Genomic DNA, 24532 nt, shown 5'->3' with positions numbered 1-24532 from the left:
CATCTTACAGCATAATTTATTCATCCATACCCCAATTGATAAGACATTTTCTGTTTCTAATTTTTTGTCACTATAAAGAGGATCATTTTTGTACATCCTTAGAATTTGTTTTAAAACTAAACTCTCAATCTATATAATTCCTCCAATTTCTCCCTAAAAAAAAGTTAGCTGCTCCATCCACTCCTTCCTTCCTTGTTTGTATACACTTTTATTCCTGTACTCAATTGTATAGGAACTCATGATTGTTGCTAACTTTCCCCTCCTTTTCCTAGTTTCTTCTTTTTCTTTTACCTTTTCTTTTTTCTTATAAGATCATCAAAACATAATAACCCGAATAGATCCCTGGAAGACTCCTGTTGATGATAAGGTTCATAGGGGATGTATATCATCTCCTCATGTTAGAATGTAAACAGCATATCTTTGTTTAGTTATTTATGATTATTCACTCATATTTATCTTTTTTAAAAGCTGTGTTTGTATTTTACAGTTTCTATACAGCTTTTTTTCATCAAGAATGCTTACAAGTTCTTTCATTAAAGATGCTTTTCCTGTGGGATTATACTCAGTTTTGCTTAATAAATCATTCTTAGCAATAAGCCTCTATCTTTTAACTTCTGGAATGTATTACAAAGTCTTCCTTCTTTTATAATGATGGCTGTAATCTGAATGGGCTGTGAATGAATGAGCTTATTTCATATTTTTGGCCTAGCTTTCTCTGGGGGTGAAGTTTAAAATCCAGAGAAATGAATTGGGGCAACTAGATAGAGCAATGGATAGTGCACAAGCCCTGGCATCAGAAGGACCTGAGTACAAATGTGGCCTCAAAACACTTAACAGTTACTAGCTGTGGGACCTTAAAGGCAACTCCAATTGCCTCTCAAAAACTACCCTCCAAAAAGCAAAGCAAAACAACAGGCAAGGAATTACAGTGCATCTTTAATGAGTTTTACAAGTTTTTTAAAAAATAAAAATAAACATATTCCAAAATTCTAATTATTAATAATAACATTTAAGATTGTTTTTTGTGGAACAGGTATACAAAAGAAAGACTTCATACATCAGGAACTTCATGATCTCCATAGGTTCTATTTCCTCAGTTCTACACTAGATAATTAAATACTGGTGTTTACTTAGCATATGTTGTGATTTTTTTTAAAATTCAGAGTGAAAATCTGAAAACAGAAAATTTACCACACTAAAAAACAGAAAGAAAAAAATTTTTTGTCCAAAAATTCTTTGAGGACAAAAATAACTTTAAAGATTATTATAACAACATTACAAAAACCCTCTGAGGATAGTTTCTTCCCCGCCCCCATAGAAAGTGAGGTAGGTAACTGATGAGATTCTCTTTCAATTGGTTTCTAGATACCAAGGGCACTGTAAGTAACTGCTGCTGGGATGGCTTTGATAGTGTTATTCCAGGGAGCCACAAAATGTAAAGTGTTTTGAGTTATATGATACAATAGAGAGGCAGACACAGACTCAGGAAGGCCTGGATTCAAGTGTAACCTTTTGGTTGGTCTCTATCCCCAGCACCTTGCAGAGTTTCTACCTTTAGTTAGGTGTTTAATAAATGATTGCTGATTGGTTGATCAATATAAGACTCTTAACAAATAATTATTCTTACAATAATAATTTTTCTCAGCATTTTCCTGAGTAGCAGTATCTGACATACATAAAATGGTAAAAGTCACATTATCACTATATAAGATCAGGTGTCTTGAAAAATGTCTTCTATAAAGACAAATAGAAATAGGATTTGCTATAGATGATATTGTACCAATTACATCAATTGTTGTAATGCTCCAAGATTCATGGTTACATGGTTTGGTCTGGTCATCAATATCCCAGTTACAACCTGCACTGGGATTATCGGATTAATCCTTTATCTCTTTGATAAGTTTTGCAAATGAAAAATGAACTGAGAAATCATTCAGGGGTTTGCTATTTCTATAGATCATAGAATACCGCAGTCTTGGGAAAATAGAAATTGCCAGTGTCTCAAAAGATTGTAAAGAAGCATGTAGCTATAAGTAGAATGTAGTGATTACTTTTGCACACGAAATGGCATAAAAGGTATTATCAGAGGATATTGTGCATAGGAAAGGAGCTCTCAAGGGAAGAGATAGCCTGTTATATGCAAAAACATTGAAAAAGCCAAATAAAGTTCTTCTAGTACATTATATAGATTCCTTATAAAAGGTATATGAAAAAACTTGGTCAAGAATTATGCAATGATAAATTTGGAAGTATTGAAGTATAGAGAAGAACTGTACATATTTAACATATAATGGATTACTTGCTGGCTAGGTGAGGAAATGGGGGAAAGGGAAGGAGAAAATATTGGAACACAAGATTTTTGCCTGGGTTCTGAATGTTGAAAACTATTTTTCCATGTATTTTGAAAATAAAAATCTATTTTAAAAATTTTTTAAATATTTATTTAACTGTTTAAATTGTTTAAATGTTTATTTATTAAATAATGTTTATTTCAATGTTGTTACAATAATCTTTAAAGTTATTTTTGTCCTCAGAATTTTTAAACAAAAAATTTTTTCTTTGTTTTTTAGTGTGGTAAATTTTCTGTTTTCAGATTTTCAATCTGAATTTTAAAAAATCACAACATATGCTAACATATGAATTATGCAGGAATTTTTTAAAAAGCAATTTTTTTGCAACCAGCTTCAGGTAGTTCTCACTTTATCATGGATCCATTGAAGTATATACTTGGTCTGACCAGGGTATGAGGCAGGAAAATTAACTGCAGGAGCTCTCATGTTGGCATACATAGAAGATCAAAGATTTGGTATGCACCCGAAAAAGAATGCTGGAAACAAACATACTGATTGACTAGAACAAAAAATTCTGTGTAAGAGTCCTAAGAATAGGGCCTCACTCCCTGGATAAGGTGGCACCCTGTTAATTGTTTATTGCTTGAATTAAAAGGATCTACATAAAATCAGATAGTGAAAAACTCATGACCTTTTGACTTTCTTATATCAAGTGAAAGAGATGGTGGCAACAAGAACAAAAAATGAAGGATCAGTCAAATCAAACAGTTCATCAGTCCATAACTAGAATAACAGAATGCTACAGCTATAAGGTACCTTAGAGATCATCTGTTGACTAAATTTTAGTCTATTCCCCTCACTTTACAGATGAGGAAAATTGAAGCTCAAAATAAAGTTGTCCTTTCCATTGCATTGCACTTTATACTTTCCATTGTCATATCTGAAAGTATTTATTGAACATCTACTATGTGTAAGGTACCATGGTAGATGTTATAGAGATTGCAAAGAGGAATAAGTAAATTGACCTCTGCGTTCATACAGTCCAATAAAGAAGATCAAAGGTTAAAAAAAAGATAAAAGATCTGTACAAATATAATAAGAGTGTGAACTAAGCAAATAGAAGTATAAAATACTTGAACCAGAGGAGGAACAAATAATATTATGAACCCTTTTCCTACCTCCTCATTATGTTGGACGCATCTTCTAATGGCACATGTTTAAAAAAAAAATAATCCAGTAGTCCTAGCTCTATGTCCCATGATTCTATGATTATACCTTCTGCCACAATTACTTAAATCAAAATACAAGTACATTACATCATACTTACTAATAGCATGAGGCAATTCTGTTTTATTTAAAATTTTATACCACCCTGCTTGAAGGATACCCAGATACCCCAGTGGTTTGCTAATAAGTATTTACAGTTTTCCTCCAAACCTTATTAACAGGCTATGTGTTAGCCTGAAACCATCTTTCTGGAATTCTGGAGGGCAAATGGACATTCTGTGGACACACACACACACACACACACACACACACACATACTGACAGGAAGGAAAAAAAAGAGAAAAGACTGGGTCATTCAGAGCAGAGAAACCCATCAGCAGATTCTGCTGCTCTGTTAGGTCCTTTGTATAACACTGTGCTGACAGATTTAGAAGTAGAAAAGTAGATTACAATGGCCAGGATATGGTTTAGACAATTAGCTGATGGAAGGGCTTTCTGTAAAATGCATTCTGAAATCTGAGAGGAATGTGAATGTGCTTTTGGTCAAATTCTGAGCTCAGGTCCTGCCTCTTAGCTAGCCTTCCAGAGCAAGACACTTCACCTCCCTGAGCCTTAGTTTTCTCATCAGTAGAACAGGAACACCTACCTCATCAGGGTTGTTGTGAGTTTCACATGAAAATAATGCTTGCAACATTCTTTGCCAATTTTAAAGTGCTACATAGATATTATCTATTCTTTAAAGTGGAGTCCTCTTTAATATTTAAATAACTCCAGGTCCTGACAGAGGTTTTTCTGATTGGTTCCCAAAGATAGAGCTTGGGAAATTCATTATGTTTAGTATAAATGGTCTCCAAGTTGTAAAAATATTTGTTTTTGCTACCTTTCTGATTTGAGAGGAAATATCTGGAGGAAATATTCCATTTAGAACTAGTGATAGAAGATAGATGCTAGAGTACTCTATTTCTCATACAGGGTGAAGTAAGATCTAAAAATAAAGTAGGTTTAATTTAGGTGTGATAGGCTTAAGAAGACTAAACCTTATCCCAGATGAAGTGATCTTAGCTTGACGAGAAAAACAAATGTCACTGTTGAAGGAATAAGTTACCAGTGTGAATAGCAAGGAAGACTATAGGGAAGAAAAATCCAAAAAGGGACAGACAGCATAGGAACACAGTGCTTTTATTTTTAATTAAAATTTTTTTATTTTCAAAACATATGCATGGATAATTTTTCAACATTAACCCTTCTAAAACCTTAGTGTTTCAATCTTTCCTCTCCTTCCCCTTACCTCCTCCCCTAGATGGCAAGTAATCCAATATATGTTAAACATGGTAAAAAAAAAAAATACATATATATGTATATATAATGTTGAATCCAATATATGCATACATATTTATGCAATTATTTTGCTGCACAAGAAAAATAAATCAGAGGGAAAAATGAGAAAGAAAATAAAATGCAAGCAAATAACAAAAAGAGTGAAAATGCTACGTTGTGATCCACCACTTGTGATACAGTTTCCACAGTCCTCTTTCTGGGTATAAATGGCTCTCTTCATCACAAGATTCTTGGAACTGGCCTGAATCATCTCATTGTTGAAAAGAGCCACGTCCATCAGAACTGATCATCGTATAATCTTGTTGTTGCTGTATACAATGATGTCCTGGTTCTGCTCATTTCACTCAGCATCAGTTCATATAAGTCTCTCCGGGCCTCTTTGAAATCATCCTTGCTGATTGTTTCTTATAGAACAATAATAGTCCATAACATTCACATATCATAACTTATTCAGCCATTCTCCAACTGATGGGCCTTTATTCAAGTTGCCAGTTTCTAGCCACTATAAAAATGGCTGCGACAAATATTTTTGCACATTTGGGTCCCTTTTCTCCTAGGAACACATTTAAAACAGAAAATATTTTAATTTTAATCCATACTTCTTGGAACATCAAATAATTGTTATGGCAGCAAACAATTACATATTCTCGCAGTAGAATCATTACAGGACTTTGTAGATTTGACTGATTTGAATGTTTTTTCTCATGCTCACTTCCATGTCAAAGAGCGCAGGCTTTCTAGGGATATGATTTCCTGCAGGCCACTCACTATTAAACTGGCAGCCTTTTCATCTTCCATTTTCCGAAACTCGGCTCCCTCAATCAAGAAGCAAAGGCTCATGGGAAAGAAATTTTATGGAAGTACTGAGCAAAACATCAGTTTTCTCAGCTATATTCAGAACTTTGGAGTGGGTTTATTCTTCTGCTTTGTTCCCATTACATTGATCTCTCAGTCATGGCTGAACTCTCAGTCCCATTTTTATCCAGTGTCATATCCAAACCATTTCTCCACTGTTGTTCCTCAGTTTTCTTATGTGAGGTCCATACACTGTTTACACTACCCTTTTCTGTCTTTGAAGTCATCTGTTAGTTTCCAGGTCATTCTTAATATTCTCAGCTTCAATGCCTGACTGTCATGTTCTAAATCCCTAAGACCCGTTCTTGTTCTGAACAACAAAGACTTCTGACATTTGTGACTATATAGGAATTTGACAACATGATTCATTTCTCCAACTATTTTTCTTTACCAGCTTCTACCCTAGGGGGGAAAGGGAGGCCTGACAAGCTAAGCTAGACTAAGCAGCAAGACCCTCCTGAGTGAAGGAAAAAAGCAGCATGGACCAAACTAGCTGAACCATCACTACCTCAATAGACATCTCCACTCAGATACTGATGGAGATAGCTCCAAGCCCTAGAGCACTGGGCATAAAAGTGCTCCTCTAGGCTGCTGACATACTTATAGCCCCCATGGAGCCAGTATCAAGGGAAACAACTTCTGGGGGATGGAAATTGGCAGCTGCTGCAGCCCCCATAGCTCCTGAAGAACACGAAAACTCTTAACACCAAAGCTCTTGGCATTATGAAATGGTTCTGCATCTGAAGTGGGTATGGATTTATTTTTGGAAATGACTTTTTAAAAAGAGGTCTTACCAATTGCTGCTGTGTCCTAAGGATTGTGAGACTTTCTTTCTGTTATCTCCTTATTAGAACTGGGAACATCTTGAGAAGCAGAGACTGACTTCTTTTTTTTCTATTTGTATCTTCATTATTTAGTGTAATAGTGCTTTAAACACACTCATTCATCTTATGTATATACTACCTCCAAAGTATGTAATTTTGATAATTTACCTTCTAACCACAACCTCCCATATATAAATTTTCCCATTCACTGTAAATTATTCTTCTGCCTCATTCTGAACACCAGTTCTTTGGTCCAAGTCTCCTTTTCCCTTCTATCCTTGTTTGTGATTCACTTGGCTCTATCTATACTCAGCATTTACCTTATAGTCTGACAATTTAATACTTCTATAAGTAGTATCAAAGATTTCTCAACTTACTGCCATTCATTCCCAAACTGAACTCTTTGCCCCATAAGCAATTAGCTTTTCTTAACCTTATTTTCCCCCATCTGTAAAATGGGAATAATAACCTTGTCTCAAGAATTTTGTGCAGTTCAAGAGAGATAATCTTTGTTTTGTAAAACACTTTACAGACTTTTATATACTATTGTTTCTGCTTTAGTTTTGTTCTAGATCTTTTAAATATCATTGAAAATGTCCTATCATGACTTACTAGTTGTACTGGAAAAAGTATCAAAGTTTAGCTGATTTTCACCTGCTACATGGCATATCAAATCAGTGTAGCTTTCCACTTTTTTGATTAAAATGAAGGTTGTCTAATATAAATTTCCTCAGAAGTTTCCGTTCATTTCTCATAATTTCTCAGCATAATTACATATTTTCCTTCACTTATGCCTTCCCATCCCCTAAGTCTAATCCTTTAGTCCTGTCCCCTCTTGGCTCTTCTGGAAGTATTTTCAGTCATGATTTTAATCTGCCTATAAAATAGTCTAATAGTCTTAGTTTTCTCAATATTTTTTTTAAATTCCTTCCATTGAATCTTCTTTGACAAATAACTTATTTCTGATCACTCCCTTTTCCTTCACTGATAAATTTCTTGGGAGAAAAAAATTGTCTGTCCTTCCTAGTGGATAGAATGCTAGACTGGAGTCAGGAGAAACCTAGATTTGAATTCTGTGTTTGATGCTAGCGTTGTGATTTTGAGATTTCTCAGAGATCAAATACAATAATGTATATGAAATGCTTTGCAAAACTATATAAATGGTGAACAATAATCATTCCAACCTATGTAGTCACTCTTGTGATATATTTTCAAAGGTTACCTCCTAATTTCCAAGTACAAAGAGCATTAATCATATTTGTTCCTTCCTATGGCTACTCTTTTCTTTGCTTCATTTCAGATATTTACCATATGTTCTTGGTTTTTCTTCCAAATTCTACAACTATTCTTTTTTCCCCACTTACTCTTCATCTCCCAGCTTTTTTAGCTGGATGGATACTCCCCTAAAGGTCTTTCTGCTGAGTAGTGTTAAAATGCAAGGGACATTTGAGGCACTCTGCTATTTGTTTTTAACACAGCATTCCAATGCTTATCTGATTTCTTATCTTCTTATCTCATTTTCTGTGGTACATTCCCTGGAATTTTTTTCTCCACCTTATGAGTACTGTACTTTGCTTTCTTGTCCCTTTGCTTATGTTCTTTATCCTTTATCCCTGCAATGCACGCGCTCACTCACGCTCTCTCTCTCTCTTTCTCTCTCTTTCTCTCTCTCTGAATTCTTAATCTGTACTTTAAAGCCAACTTAAATGCTATGTCTTCCCAAAGCCTTAGCTGATCACACTTGCCTTCATTCACCATGACCTTGCCCTTCAGGCTCAATGGTAATACTCATTTTTAAACTTGTAATGCACATATTATAACTATATGTATCTTGCCTCTTTACAAACGTAAGGATGAGGACTGCAACCAGCACAGTGCTAAGTGTTTTGACTCTTCATCATTATCTTGAATTATTTCCATCATAGAAACTTTCTTTCTTAATTCAGCATATATTAATTGTGTATCTACTCACAAATGGATATGGGCATACAAAGGACATTGATGACCAGGACATAATCCCTGCCTTCCAAGCTTATAGTAGATAGATGACATATACCAAAAATAACTAGAATAAAAGTATTTCTAAAAGTTACCTGTTACTATTTAATTATTTCAATAGAGTTGGATGTCTCTAAAGTTATTAAAGACCCCAGCACAATAAGATTAGTAATTCAATTCAGCAGATATTTAAGATTGACTGTGTGCCAAGACTGTGTGTCTTAAGAGTATAATCTGTGCTAGTGATTTCTGTGACCATATGTACTAGTCTTCTGGAGATGTCTAATCGGTAAGAACTCCACTCGCATCTTGATAATAGATTAAATTCACCTAAGAATGGTAACTTGACTTTTTTTTCCTGGTTTCAAGAACATCTGAGATATTTGAGATTATTCAGTAACAACTGCAAGACTCACTCACTCATGTTATTGATTAGGAAACTTGAGACTCAGAGAAATAAAGTCACAAGTAAAAGGCAGCAGGGCTGGGTTGAGAACTAAGGGCCTTTGACTACATCTTTTTCCACCACTTTTTCCACTATATCACAGACTTGAGTCTCCAAAGGAGCGGACTCTAACTCATTGTCATCAGACTGAAAAAGAGTGCCATCTCATGGCTGCTGGAGACATAAACCTGATCTTGAAGAAGTTATCTAATAAGTCATATAAAATGACTACAAAGACTCCAAATGTTTTAACCCTAAAATAGCAAAAATTATGAACCCATAAATGGAGTAATAAGTATTTCCTGGAAAATTAAATACATGTATGATGTATTTGTATATGTATGTGTATATGTAGACAGAGACAGAAAAAATATCTTTTCTTTGCAGAAAGAATGTTGTTTGGGCCACAGGTCTTGGTGGTCATCAAAGAAGGACCTAAACAGTTCAGTAAAATTAAATTTCACTGTGTCACTTCTGATCTCCCATCAACCCCTCCAAATCACTGCACCTACTTTTTATGTTTGTTTTCTTCCTGCTTCAGTCTGCCATTCTGTTTTCTTGTCTCTTTGGTTATCTGTTACTTCTCTATTTTTCACTTTTAGTACAGAAAGATTGGCATATTTTTTTAAGTCATCACCAGCCAATTAGAATACTTGGCCAAAATAATCTTTTGAGACTTGAAGGTTGTCTTTAATGTTTTGTTGGTTGTGTTAAAGGTATATTGCAGGTCTAAAAAGAGAGACTCTAGATGAAACAGAGTCTGATTCCAAATTACAAAAGAGTTTATTATATGAGAAGAACATGCAGAAGAAAATTCACAAGGGAACAGAATTCTCAGCTGCTCAAATGAAAGTGGAGAAATGGGGAAAGAGTGAAATAATAGTTTCTAGAGGTTTTCAGGTGAGAAGCAGAGTATTAGAGGAGAATATATATGTAGTTTGGAAAGTGCCACATCTGCAGCTTGAGCCATTCAAGGCTGGCCCAACCTCTCTCTAGAGTTTATTTGCAAAGAATTTCCCGTAATGTCAAACAGCCACTTTGGGCTTCAGAAATCCTTCTTATTAGCTGGGGTTATTGTACATTCCCATCGTCCTCCCCTATAAAGAAGGGAGGATCAAACATATATAACAAAATTTTTATAATCATTCCAGAGCCTATGGCCACAGTTGCATAGGAACTGAATTTTTCACCATCAAAGGTAATTTTCTCACACTTCCTCAATCAGCATTGTTCTCCATGCTTGAGAATGCTTGGAAGCTAATCTCTGGGTAACTGAGTTTCTGCTATACTATGTTTCAAAGATTAGATTGAATTATGATGACCTTTAAATGAAGTAAAAATCTTTAAATCTAAAGCCAGAAAAATTCATGATATAATTTAGGCTGAGAATTTTTTTTTATTTATTACTATCTTTTGTTTTTTCATTATCTCCTTCATTTTCAAATTCTTCTTCCCTTTCCTTACCCCAAAACACTAGTGTATAAATAAAGAACCATTAAGAGGAGGAAAAGACAGAGCAAAACCAACCAACACATACATCAACTGAGCCAGATAGTTTTATGGTGCCTTCCTTTTATACAGTGCCCTCCTCTGTAAAAGGAGGAAAGATGTTACCTCTCTGCTCTATTCTTTGAAGCTAAACTTCATCATGATAATTTCAAGGAATTTTGTTATGGTTTTTTTCTTTGTTACACTGGATATATTTTCTTAGTTCTGCTTATTTCATTCTATTGTTTATATGTCTTACACATGCTCCTCTATATTTTTCAGTTTCTTATTCTGTATGTACAAAAAAAAAAAATACATAGCTATTGGCCACGTGATTGAACATCTATTTTTCCCTACCTATATCTTTGCATTTAGTAAAAATACTGCTACAAATATTCTGGGGAATGTGGAACTTCTGTCTTTGGCTCCTTGAAGCATATAGCTGTTAGTGACAGTTTGATGATTTAGTGGATAGAGAGTTCCTCATAGGTATATTAATATATGCAAAATACACATAAGGTAGTTGGGAGGAAAGACACTGGTAGCTGAAGGGGCCAGGAAAGACTTTATGAAGAAAGTAGGTCTTGAACTAAGTATTTAAAGAAGCTCGGGTTTTTAAGAGGCAGAGATGAAGAAAGCACGCATTCAAAATATGGATGACAGACAACCAATGCAAAGGCACAAACATGGAAGGAAATAAGCATTTATTATGTACCTACAGTAAAGAAAGGAAGTGGGCATTTATTAAGCACTTATGTGCCAGGCTTTGTGCTAAGCACTTTACAAATAAAATTTCATTTGATCCTTACAACAATAATAGGTGCCATTAACACCATTTTACTGTTGAGGAAACTGAGGCAGACAGAGGTTAACCTAAGTCACACCGTTATTAAGTGGCTGAGCCTAGATTTGAAATCAGATCTTTCTTTTTCCCAGAACAACACACTATCCACTGTGCAAAGCTCCATTTAAAGGTAAATCTGGTTTGATCATAGAATATATGAATTTAGTGTATAACAAGGCTGGAAAATGCATAGTGAAACTAGAAAGATGGTAAGTTATGATATCAAATGCAAGTCAAATGGGTATCTTGTCTTCTTGGATTTAGAAATACCTAAGTCTTTAAAATAAATGATAATTCACAGGCCAGTCAGGTGATAAAAGAGCCTATACAAGTCACTGAAACTGAAGCATGTAGCAATAAATAGAATGATAGTGGATAAATTTTTCCATTTTCTTGAATAAAATAAAAAATGTAAATAAAATGAAATTTGGATTATTAATAATTGAAAAAATGTCATTTGTTTTATTTTAATTTTTTAAAGGTAGAAAAACCTTACAGTGGTAGTCAACAGGATGTGCTTATTTATCCAGCTAAGAGAAGACCGCTTTTGAAAAGTGAAACAGACAGTGAAAAAACACCACAGTCTCAGACACCAGCTCCAAAACAAGTATCTCTTTCAAAAGAATTCTCAGAAGTTGGGTCAGCTTCCATTAATGATGACTTTAAGAAGAAGGTTGCAGACCTGTTAATGAAATATTCAAGTGGTCTTTGGGCAAACGCACTCCCCAAAGCATTTGAGGATATGTACAAATTAAAATTTCCTGAGGATGCATTGAAAAATCTTGACTTGCTGTCGGATGTATGCACTGTAGACCACATTTCTGACAATCCTCAAAAGGCCATTCTTTACGCAAAATTACCAAAATGTACTGATGGGAATCTGACTAATGCAAAGCAAAAAATTAAGAATGATGATATAACATCCATGGTTGAACAAGAATATTTGCAGATAGAAGAAGAAAACCCTGACTTTTCCACAGAAGAAATAATTGTTCCTCCTTTAATCATCCCAACTGAGCCATCACCATCAGTTTTAGTAGTTGAATTGAGCAACACAAATGAAGTTGTTATCAGGCAAGTATTGCATTCTAATTCTTCAACTTTCTAATTATTTCTCTTGTGTAAATGTTATAATTTATACCTAAAGCTTTTTAGCCATGGTAAGAATACTTGGCTAGGGTGATATGCCAGCTTCCATGAATCAGCCTATGATACTAGTGAATCTCTAAACATCTTCATTTTTTCTGTACAGACTCAAGTAGTAATGTGTGAGACCCTTCCCTTTAGGACTGGAAAGAGGGATAATCTTTCAGCAAGTGTCTGAAAATGGTGACTCCAAGTGATTTGGTATGCTAATATCTTGAAGCATTAATGCTTGCCTTGCTCTATAAACATATCTTGGGGTAAATCACCTACTCAAGTCATATCCCTGCTAAATGACAGAACCAGGATTAGTGTCCAATGTCCTTTCTAGTAGACAGTGCTATCTCTTTCCTCCATAGTCTTCATCTTCTAAATCATGCACTAGGTCTGCTTATTTCATAAGGTAGCACATACTAACCTGGGACATGGTATAGAATTTTAATTCTTACTACCTTTTCATTCTGGAAGAGGAGTGACAAAATCTACAAATGAAGAAGGAAGAAAATTCTACAAAAGAAGTGATAGTATTCTACAAAGAGTTCTTCATCTTGAGAAGTCACTATTCCCTCCATAAATGTAAGACGTTGGTAGTGGCTGCAAGAAAGATGATCCTTGGCAGAAAAATAAGGATGAGTATTAGTGACAGAAATTGTATAGCAGAGTAATTATAACCCTCCCACTATAATGGGAAAAATAGTGAGATTTAAAAGAAATCTGTCTAAATAGGCAATGAAGAAACAGTTATTGATGTCAGGAATTTTAGTTTACAGAGATGAGAGTACAAATCATCTCTGAATCAAGAGTACCTATCTCTCAATTTTATTGTAATTTTTCATACTGGATTAGTAAGTAGGGGCTTAAAATGCTACTTTGTTTTCTACTGATAAAATTGAATTGTTTTTCAAAATGAACTTTCTTTTTACCTTGCTTGTATGTGGTACTGAATTCCCCAGATTTTCATTGAGCTCCTGACTGCACATATGAAAATTCACTTCCATCAACCTTAGTTCAAATACGATAGTGATGTTTAGTCAGAACACATTTTCTGACTTTGTCATTTTTCTATATTATGAATTGTAAATCACTCAGTAAGCTTCATGAATTGGAAATACATTTTTGGGCTGCTTCAGGAGAAACTGAATGACCATTGGTGAGAGATATTGTAGATGAGTTTAATAATTTGGGTTTCATAATTTTGGTGTAGACTAAGAATCAAATGTCTTAGGGAGTCCCAACTCTTTAAGATTTCTTTTTTGTTCTATGTTATAGTTTGTATTTTACTGGTGTTAAGACATCCTTATTAAGACAGTTCCATCTATCCAGGTTTTTTTTTTTTGTTGCTGCTGGAAAGAATGAAATGAGGATCAAGAAAGGCCCTTGAGAAAGTACTACAAAATTAACAGTTTATATATATTGCCCTTTTAAAAATTCATTTGCTCCTTTTCCCTTTGCAGGTATGTTGGAAAAGACTATTCTGCTGCTCAAGAACTAATGGAGGATGAAATGAAAGAATATTATAGTAAGAATCCTAAAGTGACATCAGTACAATCTGTGTATGTTGGACAACTGGTTGCTGTAAATGCAGAGGAAGATGCTTGGCTGCGTGCACAGATAATTTCAGTAGAAGATAGCAGAATAAAGGCAAGTAATATTCTTACTTTTGATACTTCAGAGGATTTTTAATGCACATTTTGATGCAAATATTGATTTACTACCTTTTTAGTTATATATAATTTTTGGTATATTAAAAAAATTATCCTTATTATTCTCATAATATCTGAACTCTTAAGATGTATCCTGTGAGTATCAGTTATAGAACTAGACCTGTGATTTAATGGCTTAGGGAATTCCATTGAAAAATGTCTAATGTGCAGATCTCTATTTGTTCAGTTGTTTGAGGCACAGAGATGATGTGACCAGAGTTATATAGCCAGTATATTTCATAGAGAAATTTTGAGCACAGATTTTCTGGGCTGGCTCTCTGTCTCCTATGTCTTGATAAGCTTCCTTGTATATTCATTGTCAGTAAATTAGGAAGGGTTTCATGTCCTCACTTGCTATGATTACTCTTGTAGGTAGACAAGGGATCTTCTTTTGCTTCCATCTTTGACTACTCAAATTTTTCCAGTCCTTTGAAAGAATTTCCAGTCTTATTTTGTCCTCCTATATCTACCATTCATCAGATCTCTGCTTTATATAGCAGTGAACTAGAATGGGACTCTTGATTACCTTTTAAGCATTGACTCTATTTGCTACCTCAAATCCTTATTTAAAACGAGAGTCTGAACTTCCTTTTTCTTTCCTTTCTATCTTGGGTCTTCTTTTGTCATTAGCTCTTGACTTCTTCTATTCCTTTTCGCTTTTTACCTAGGAAAAAATAATTGTTGGTCATCTTTTAAAAAGCAAAATCCAGAATTCTTTGCCATAAGGCCAGGATATTTTCCTGGTTTGATGCATGTGTTATCCAGAAGTCTCTGGGGTTTATAAAGTTTCCAGATATTTCTGGAATATTTCCAGATATTTCAGTTTGGCATTTCAAATATTATTTATTATTTACTAACCTTTGTTCAGTCAAAACATTTGCATTAATTATTGATTTGCCATTGAAATTAGTTTAAATTTTCTTTACATAGTGTTTTTGGTCAATATAGTGACACATCGATATTAGGAATTAAAGAATTCTTTAGTTCATATTTAATAGGCAGAGATTTTAAGCCCTAGAATATCTTCAGATATGTATTATAGGAAAATTGATCTGACAAGAAAGTGAATATTAGATTGGAGGAGAATGGAGCAGAAATCTAGACCTAAGAGGCTATTGCACAGTCAAAATTAATAGAAAAGCAGGAAACTGGTAAAAAAAAATTTTTACAGTAAATTTGTCTGATAAAGGTTTCATTTCTGAAATGTATAGAGAACTGTGGCAAATTTTGTAAAATATGAGCAATTGGCAAATGGTCAAAGAATGAGAACAGGCCTTTTCAAGAAGAAATCAAAGCTATTAATAACTATGTAAAAAATACTGTAAATCACTAATAATTAGAGACATTTAAATTTAAACAACTCAGAGGTACCACTTCTATCATCTTGTCTTAAGATGACAAAAAAGTTAAATGACACATGCTGGAGATGATAAAGGAAAATAGATACCCTAATATACTGTTGGTAAAGCTAGAAACAGATCCAAATGTTCTGGAGAACTATTTGGAACTATACCTATTCTTTGATCCAAAATACCACTACTAGATTTGTACCCCACAGAGATCAGAAAAAAGGGATAGGGATCTGTTTGCACAAAAATGTTTACAGCAGTTTATTTTGTGGTGTCAAAGAATTGGAAACTTAAGGGGATGCCTATCATTTAAGGGATGGCTGAACAAATGACAAATGATACAGTTGTGATAGAATACTGTTGGGCCATAAGAAATGACAAGAGAGTATTTCAGGGAAATCTGGGAACTGATGCAAAGTGAATTGAGTAATAAGACCATGAGAATAATATAGACAGTAATAGCAATGTTTTTTAAAAAAAGTGAAAGACTTAGCCTCTCTGATCAATACAATGATCCACATTAATTCCAAGTATTTAGAAAAGTGTTATTCATTTCCAGGTAGAAAACTGATAAGCTCTGAGTATATTTTTTCTTTTTATTCTTCTTATCTTCCCTCCCACCCTGACTAATGTAGAAATATGTTTTGTATGCCTTCATATGTATAATGGATATCTTCTTTTTTACTTTCTCAGTGGGTGAGAGAAGTTGTGAAAGAAGGGAAAGAACTTAGAACTGAAAATAAAATTTTGAGAGGAGAGGCTATTGCAGTTGTCCAGTTGGCAGATAAAGAAAACATGAACTAGGGTGGTCAGGAACAGTTGCAAGGATGTGATTGTGCATGTTGTATTTTGGCATTGAGCCCTTGAACTAGGCTACTTTAGATTTGCAGCTTCTTAGGAATTCTGACCACAGCTTGACAACAGATGAAATCTTTCAGAATGGGGTAGTATTAGGAGTAGGCTTCTTGGTCTCTTATTGCAAACTGTATTATTTTGTATTACTTTTGTTTAATTTAACCTTTGGAGAGGATAAAAGATTCTCTATGGAGTCAGCTTGGGACAATTTCAGTGTCAGCAGATACCAAGATTTTTTATAGTTATCTTAGTTATTTTAAGTATTTATATGATCCTAACTCTGAGTCATTGATACTTGAACTCTTTCTTTCTGGTTACTTAAAATATGTTTATTCTTTGTCCTGTGAGCTCTGAATTTTTGGCCAACAATCCTTGGTATTTTTAGTTTAGGATTACTTCCGGAAGATACCTGATAAGAGTAACAGAATCTCTCTGTTTGTACTTTGAACCCTGATTCTGATAGATCTTGGTAGTTTTCATTTTGAGTTAATGAATTTCAGTATCCGGGTTTATAATTTTTTAAATATAATTTTTAGTAAATTATATATATTATATATGTTATATAAATAAAAATTTTTGAATTTATAATTTTTGAGGAGTCAAAATAGTTCATAAATTATTTGTACTTAACCTGTTTTCTAGGTCAGTTGTGTTTGATAAAATATACCTTATGTTTTCTTCTTTTTCCTTCAATCTTTTGAGTTTTTTGTTCTGTTTTGTTCCTTTTCTAATTTTTAACAAATCTATTGCTTGGGTAAGGTTTGCCATCTTCTTTTGAAAAGTATTTATTCTCTTAGTAATTTCTTGGAAGACTCTTAATTAACTTACAGTTTCGTTTTTTTCTCATTCCTCATTTCAGTTCTTCTAGGTAATATTGTATTTCTTGTGGCCAAGCCATTTTTCTCTCTGGGACTCAGCTTGAAGTAGTTGTGAGGTTACTTTGTTTTTAGTGTACTTCTTGACTTCTTTCTTTGTATATTTCTTTATATTATTCAATATCTTTTTTTGTTTGTTCATCTTCATTTTCAGTTCCTGACTTGACACTTTGTTCCAAGGCCAAACTCCATCCTGTCCCATACTATTAAATTGAAGTATTCAGCCTATTTGGCCTTAGCCCTCAATAACTGGTTTCATGCCATTGACTTCTACTTCCCCCGGTACATCTGTACTCAGAGTGGAAAGGGTTTGGGGCCCTCCTCTATATTATGAATTCAAAGTATCCTGACTTTTAGGGCCCTCTGGAGTATCCCAGTCAGTTTGATATGATAAGTACACATACTCAGAGCACTCCCTGCCCTTTTTGTTTCCTGTCAGAGGAGTTAGAACTTCAGATTTCTAATCTTCTGAGGCTTCTCTATCCAAGTATCCTGGACTTCTGGCCCTCTTCGCCTATAGAGGATTCAGGTATGTTCTGAATTCAATTAAGTCAGACTGCTATAGACTTCCGGCTCCCTTGGACTGTCTTGGTCAGAAGGCAGCTCCTCCTCACATCCATAGCCAGAATGCTGCAGGTCTCCAAATTGCCTGGACTTCTTTCTCCTCCTTATAGGCTTTCTGGTGCTCTTAGAGCACCAGTGGTCCAAATACTGCCACTTCCAATTTGTTTACTTGGCCTCACATAGATTTCCCCAGGTGCAGCGGTCTCACAGGCTTCTGGCTATCTTTTTGTGCAGTGCTGAACTGGATAAAGGTACTTACTATAGTTTCTATTCAGTTTTTTTTTTTTAATTTTTATCATTTGGCTGATTCTGTTTTTAGCTCTTTGCTGCAGTATACAAGAGAGAGTTAGACTTGTCCCACGATTCTAGTATTCTTAGGATTCAATCAAAATTCCTACTCAAGCAGCTTTCGGTTTTCATAACACACTTTTTTATTATTCTTCAGTTTTTCTTCAGCTATCCTCTCTTATCAATTAAAAAAAAAACATTCTCTACCACATAGAATGTTAACATTATTTTTGTTTCTAATAACATTTCTTAAGTACGAAGAAAGTGGAATAATAATGGACATAACATTAATATCATTTAAATTAGTCTTTAATCCCAATTTTCTCCTCTTTTCCTTGGTGCTACTTTTTCACAATAGAGCTGAACTTAGAATCCAAATTCCCTGATTGCTTGGCCATTTTCTTTGTTATGAAGAGTGCTCATCTATTTTGGAAGGAAGGATGGATAAGCACCTCCTGTGTGCAGGCTACCTTACTAAGTGTTTACTAAATGTTTAATTTAATTACTAAGTGTTTAATAAATATTAACTCATTTTATTCTCAATTTTGGGAGGAGGAGCTAAGGCAGACAGAGATTGTGACTAGTGATTTGTTCAGAATCACAATATCAAGTATACGGGTCAGAAACAGGATAAACCAAAGAATTTCTGACTAAATCCAGCATTTTCTACTGCATCATCTAGGCTATCAGGATAAATCTAGAAAATCAGTTTGTTTTTCTAGATATGTTCTTTTGTAGAGAATAGAAGTGTCTCCACACACCTATATTTTCTCTACTTATCTGTCAAAATGATCATTCTAAAATGCAGGTCTGACCATGTGTCAGCACACAAACACACACACATCCTTCTGTTATCCTTTCCTGTCATCTCCATGGTCAAATAAAATATTTTGTTTGGGCTTTTTAAATCCTCCTTAAGCTGCTCCTTTCTTTCTATCTTTCCAGTAGTCTTTTACCTTGCTATCCTCCAAATATTCTTTAGTCCAGTGACACTAGCGCCCTTGATATCTTTACACAAAGATACTCCATGTCCTAACTCTACAGAGCCAACTGTTTATCTCTTACGCCAGGAATTTTCTCCTTTCTGGTTTCTTTTGTTTTCTTCAGGTCCCAGCTTAATTCCTGCTTACTGCAAGAAGCCTTTTCTGTTTCTTCTTAGTGCTAGTACCTTTCCACTACTGACTGTTGACTGTCTCCAATTTTCCCTATATATATATATATATATATATATATATATATATATATATATCTTGTAAATGAGTGTTTGTATGTTGTCTTCCCCATTAGAATGAGTTCTTTGTGAGCCAATACTGTTTTTTGCTTTTTTTTTTTTTTTTTTTAATATTCCTAGTGCTTAGCACCTTTCCTGGACTATAGTAGATGATTAATAAAGATTTATTTCCTTCCTTCCTTATATCAAGCCCCTAAAACTTTCACTGTTCATCTTCCACCTACTGTCTGGTTCTTCCAACTGAAGTCAATCAGTATCAAGTCTCTTCTCTTTTCCACTTGATAGCTCTTCATATACTTGTTGAGAGCCATTAAGTCTTATCTTCTCCCGGTTGCCCATACTTAGTTCCTTCACTTTATTCTTGTGTTATATGATTTCTAGTCCTATAATTATACTCATCATTCTTTTCTGAAAACCAATTTGTCCTTTTCCTAAAATATGGCGCCCTGAATTGAACATTGTGCCCCTCTTTAGTAGTCTGACCAGGGTAGCGTACAGTGGAATGTCCACTGCCCTTGAAAGTACTTAAGTATTCTACCTCTCTTCATGCAACTTAGGGTAGCATTTAGTTTTTTGGCTTCTGTATCACACTGCTTACTTATATGGACTTAACTATTCCCAATTTTTTTTTATTATTATTTAGTCATACCTATCTTAGACATTTTTTTTCTTTATCCAAATAAAGAACTTTATATTTGTCTCTGTTTTATTTCATCTTAATAGATTTGACTCATGCTTTAATGTAGTAAGATCTTTTTGAATCTTGTGTTACTCAATAAGTCGGCTCCCCTTCCCAGCTTATTATCTGCAATTTTGGCAAACAGACCTTCCATAATTTCTTCCAAGCCATTGGTATACAGGTCCTTCGGACATTTCACTACAGAGAGCACTATAATTTGACTTTGACCTAGTAATGACTACTTTTTGGGTCTGGTCATTCAATCAAGCCTAAAGGGCCAAATTATACTGTCATCCAACACACCTCTCTCCTCCTTGGTACCAAGTATACCATGAGAAACTTTGTTGACTGTGTTGCTAAAATCCAATTATGCTATTTCTAAACATTTGACTGTTAAAACCATATAGTTACTGTAAAGGAGATGACTTTTCCTTGAAATCATGCTAGTGTTTAGTGGTCACTAGTTATTTCTTCTATCCTGAGCAAGTGTCAAATTGTTCTGACCTTCTATACCTTCAATGTTCAAAACAAAAACAAAAATTTTGTGGCCAAGCATTCAGCTTCAGTACTCTTGGCCCTATTCTTACAAAATTATGTCACTCTAATGCTTAATAAATGTTTGGTGAATTAAATTCTATCACCTCCTTTCTTTCATCTTCTACATGTGTTTAAGTAGCTCTTCTTTTTACTTAGGTGGAATCATTTCTGCTTTTGTTCTCTGTTTCTTACTATTTAACCCTCTTGAACTTGACTTTAGCAGAAGAATGTTAGTGAATTCTATCAGTCCTTTCTCTGAGTCCTTTTAAATCTTTTCCAAAATCTAGGATACACATAGCTGTGCTTGGCTTTTTCTTTCTATAATTAATTTAATCATCAGCTCCAAAGATTATCTTTTTCTTGATTCCTTTTTATTAACCTTTTCCTCCTGGCCGATCAGAGTCAGACCCAAATTCCAGTGAATGAAATTATCAAGATAAGTCACAATTTAAGAATTTTATTTACTTTTGGAAGAGAGTGGCATCCAGAAAGGGAATTTGAATTATTGAAGTTTCCCATCACTACTATATCATACCTTCAGTTTAAGCTTGTGAACTATTTTTTCCAGACTTCTCATCTCATTCTTTTAATTAAATGGTCAATAGTATATTCTTATGAGCATATTCTTATTTATCCAACCTACCAGATCTCAGTGATGGCCTACAAAGATGAATTTGCTTCCTTATGGCAAAGTTTCACTGTTCATTTTTATTATTGTATATACTCTGTGCATTTATATATAGATACCTGGGCTTAGAGTTTATTTCCAACTTTCTTTCTTGAAATTTTCTTCTGAGAATTACTTATTCTTTCTCCTACTATTTTAATTCTTTTTTGTACCTGCTACTAAATCTCTATGGATCAAATTTGAACACTTCTCTAGATGTTTTTTTTTTTTCTTTTCAGTATGAAACCTTTTTAGTCATAGATGTGCTCCATCACTGACCAGAATTATATTATTGTTGTGTGATCAAATCAATGTGACAATTCCTAGAAACGACAAGTTAAAACAATCTTTTTTTGTGATTTCCCTTATCAAAACACCCTTCCCTGCTTATATATGTTTATGTATTTATGTATGTTATCATTTTCTATTAGAAAATAAGTTCCTTGAGGGCAGAAATGTATTTCTGTTTTTGTATCCTTGGTGCTTACCAAAGTGTCAAATATACAAGAAGTGCTTGAATATAAAATGCTTTTGCACTCAGTAAGTCATTTCTCTATACTTCTGTAGCTGCTTGACTCTTTGCTCTCTTTAGGAATAGAGTACTAATTACCTTAGAAGCAAAAGAAGATGTCAAGGATTGAAGATATCAGGAAATTAGAATTCAAAGAAAGAAGGCTGATGATGGGGGAATGGAAAGGGAATTACAGTATGAGGGGCATTGGAGTTATCAAGAGTAATGGTCAGGGAATTATGTGATTTCCCATTCAGTGCATGCTTATAAAATGTCATGTCATTATAAAATGTCAGGTTTATATACCATTCAGAAGGGGTATTAAAAGCCAAATAATCTCTCTCTCAAAGTAAAATTTCCCTAGAATATTCTCATTCTAGTGCCAATGTGTTAATACTTAATTGAAGAATAAAAAATGTAATTTGGAAATAAGATGGAGCCTATAATGAAACTTACATTATTATATGTTTTAAAGAATTATTTTTTAAAAATGTGGTCTAAATATTCGGTTTCATTTTTTTCATTAGGTTTGCTATGTTGACTATGGTTTCAGTGAGATTATAGAAAAGACCAAAGTATACAAACTAAATTCAAGGTTTTGTTTGCTCTCCTTCCAAGCAGCAAAATGTAAATTAGCAGGTAAGCAAACTTTTGAAAGTAATAAAAATGCAATGTGCTTAAAGGCACCATGGATAAAGCAATATTAGTGCATTTTTTTTGTACACACACACACAATGACATAGCCCCAAAGTTATTGAAGATGATTTAATCTAATTACAGAATGAAATAGATAGCAAAACTATAATAGTTGGGAACCTCAATATGTCCCTTTCAGTCCTACATACACCTAATAAAAAAAAAAAAAAGCTAATAAAAGAGTCAAGGAACTGAATAGTGATTACTGAAGGGGAACAGAAAAGAGTTTCCAAATTTCTTAGCTATGTATGGCACCCTTAAAAATACTGATCAAATGTACCACCTTTATTAAATTGAAAAATGATCTCTCAGCATCAAAAAGCTCACATAATATTGGAAGGTGAGCATACCTCCAAGTGTGAAGAGAACATTCATTGTTTTGACAAATGAATTGGGAGTAAAGGATATTATTGGTGCAAAGGGCTAGAATTGGGGGGGGGGGGTGGAATATGACTGGTTCCATTGATAGTTGTGTTATATTCAACTTACTTGATTTAGATATGGTTATTTGTATTACATCTAATTAAGGAAAAAATCTGTTTCTCTTGATATGATGTCTCTTCTGATCATATTTTTTCCTCTTTGTCCTGGGATTTTTTTTCTCTGGGTAAATATTATTAGAGTTTTTACACTGCAGTACATTTTTGTACTAACCTTTAATAAGGAATATAGGTAAAAATATATGATACAAATACAGTTAAAATTTAAGAATTTTATACTAAAATATATATATATATAGTCATTTTAAGCTGGTAAATACATACTAAAAATAGTATTCAATTGTTTTTCAGGGTTGGAAGTTTTTAATGATGATCCTAGTTTAGTGAAGGTGGTTGAATCTTTAGCCTGTGGGAAGATATTTGCTGTAGAAATCCTGGAAAAAGCTGAGATTCCTCTTGTGGTCCTGTATGATACATCTGGAGAGGATGATATCAATATCAATGCCACCTGTTTAAAAGCACTTTGTGACAAAACGCTGGAGGTGCACCTTCAGGTACTGTGATGATTGCCACCGGCTATATGAATTGTTTATGAAAAAGCATCATCACATGAGAAAGTTAGGGTTACTTTAATAACATGAATTGAATTGTTTTTTATCTTAATTGCAAAATCCCATGAACACTATCTTCTTTTAGTGTTATCACTTAATTAGGAAAACGGGGAATATAATTTATCACTGTGATTGAAATTAAACTTTGAATTCAAAAGCTCTAAGGAAAATAACCTAAATTTAAGGTTTTTTTAAGTTTTTGAAAAATTGAATATACGAAAAGGTCAGAAAGAGTGCTTGCCAATACAAAATTTCAAGTATTAAGCTATTTTCACCATACATTCTACAACATTTGAGTTTTAATATAGCAGTCTACCATGTAATCTATAAAGAAGTGGAGATGGTATTTAAAATGCTAAATAAATTCTTAAGATGAAAATTAGAAGAGCAGCTAGAACAGACCCTATGTGTGTGTCTGTATATATAAAGCCTTATATCATTTATATATCTGTCTAAAGATATAGACATAAAAAATATATTCTGAAGTTGACACAATTGATTCTCAAGAAATCTGAAATAAGGGAAGATAAACAATGGACAAAAGCCACACAGAGATAATATTACCACCAAAAAAGAGACATCAGTAACTACTTAAGCATATATTCCTACTTTCTCATTTCTGAAGTATGAGATTGGTTTCACATATAAGGTATTCTGTTTAGAAGGGAATCTGAGAAAGGTACAAGTGTTTTACAAACTACATCTTCAGAATCATATAATTGAAAGGTACAATGAAGACAGTGAGTTCCTATTTAGTGTTTATTGTTCATCAACTATAAAAATGTATTTTACTTCTATAGTATAATTGGTAGAGCACTGGATTGAGGTAGGAATGTCAGGGTTCAAATTCCCTCTCAAATACTTAGTAGCTTTCTGAACCCAGGGCAGGCCATTTAAACCAGCTTCATTGACCTCATTATGGAGACAGTAATAACCTTTCTTATGAGGTTTTGAGGATCAAATGAGATTTCATGCATATAGAAAAAGAGAGAGGTATGTGTGTGGTATATGTGTATATGTTTGTTGTTTTTCAAATTTTAAAGACCCTATGTATTATCATTACACCAAATGAA

At 33.9% G+C, this 24532-nt stretch overlaps 1 protein-coding gene across 7 annotated transcripts in view; it reads left to right on the top strand.

Annotated features, from left to right (window-relative positions):
• Positions 1-24532, top strand: part of TDRD7 (tudor domain containing 7) — a 100059-nt gene that overhangs the window by 47731 nt on the left and 27796 nt on the right. For all 7 annotated transcript variants that reach the window (XM_031936759.1, XM_031936741.1, XM_031936748.1 and 4 more), the window contains 4 exons: positions 11792-12384; positions 13908-14094; positions 22240-22351; positions 23200-23402. In XM_031936759.1, coding sequence (XP_031792619.1) covers positions 11792-12384; positions 13908-14094; positions 22240-22351; positions 23200-23402 — 1095 coding nt within the window. The remainder of the gene's footprint in view (positions 1-11791; positions 12385-13907; positions 14095-22239; positions 22352-23199; positions 23403-24532) is intronic.

The sequence above is a fragment of the Sarcophilus harrisii genome, chromosome 1 (assembly GCF_902635505.1).
Source record: "Sarcophilus harrisii chromosome 1, mSarHar1.11, whole genome shotgun sequence".
NCBI lineage: Eukaryota > Metazoa > Chordata > Mammalia > Dasyuromorphia > Dasyuridae > Sarcophilus > Sarcophilus harrisii.
This window is presented reverse-complemented; position numbering and strand designations above follow the sequence as displayed.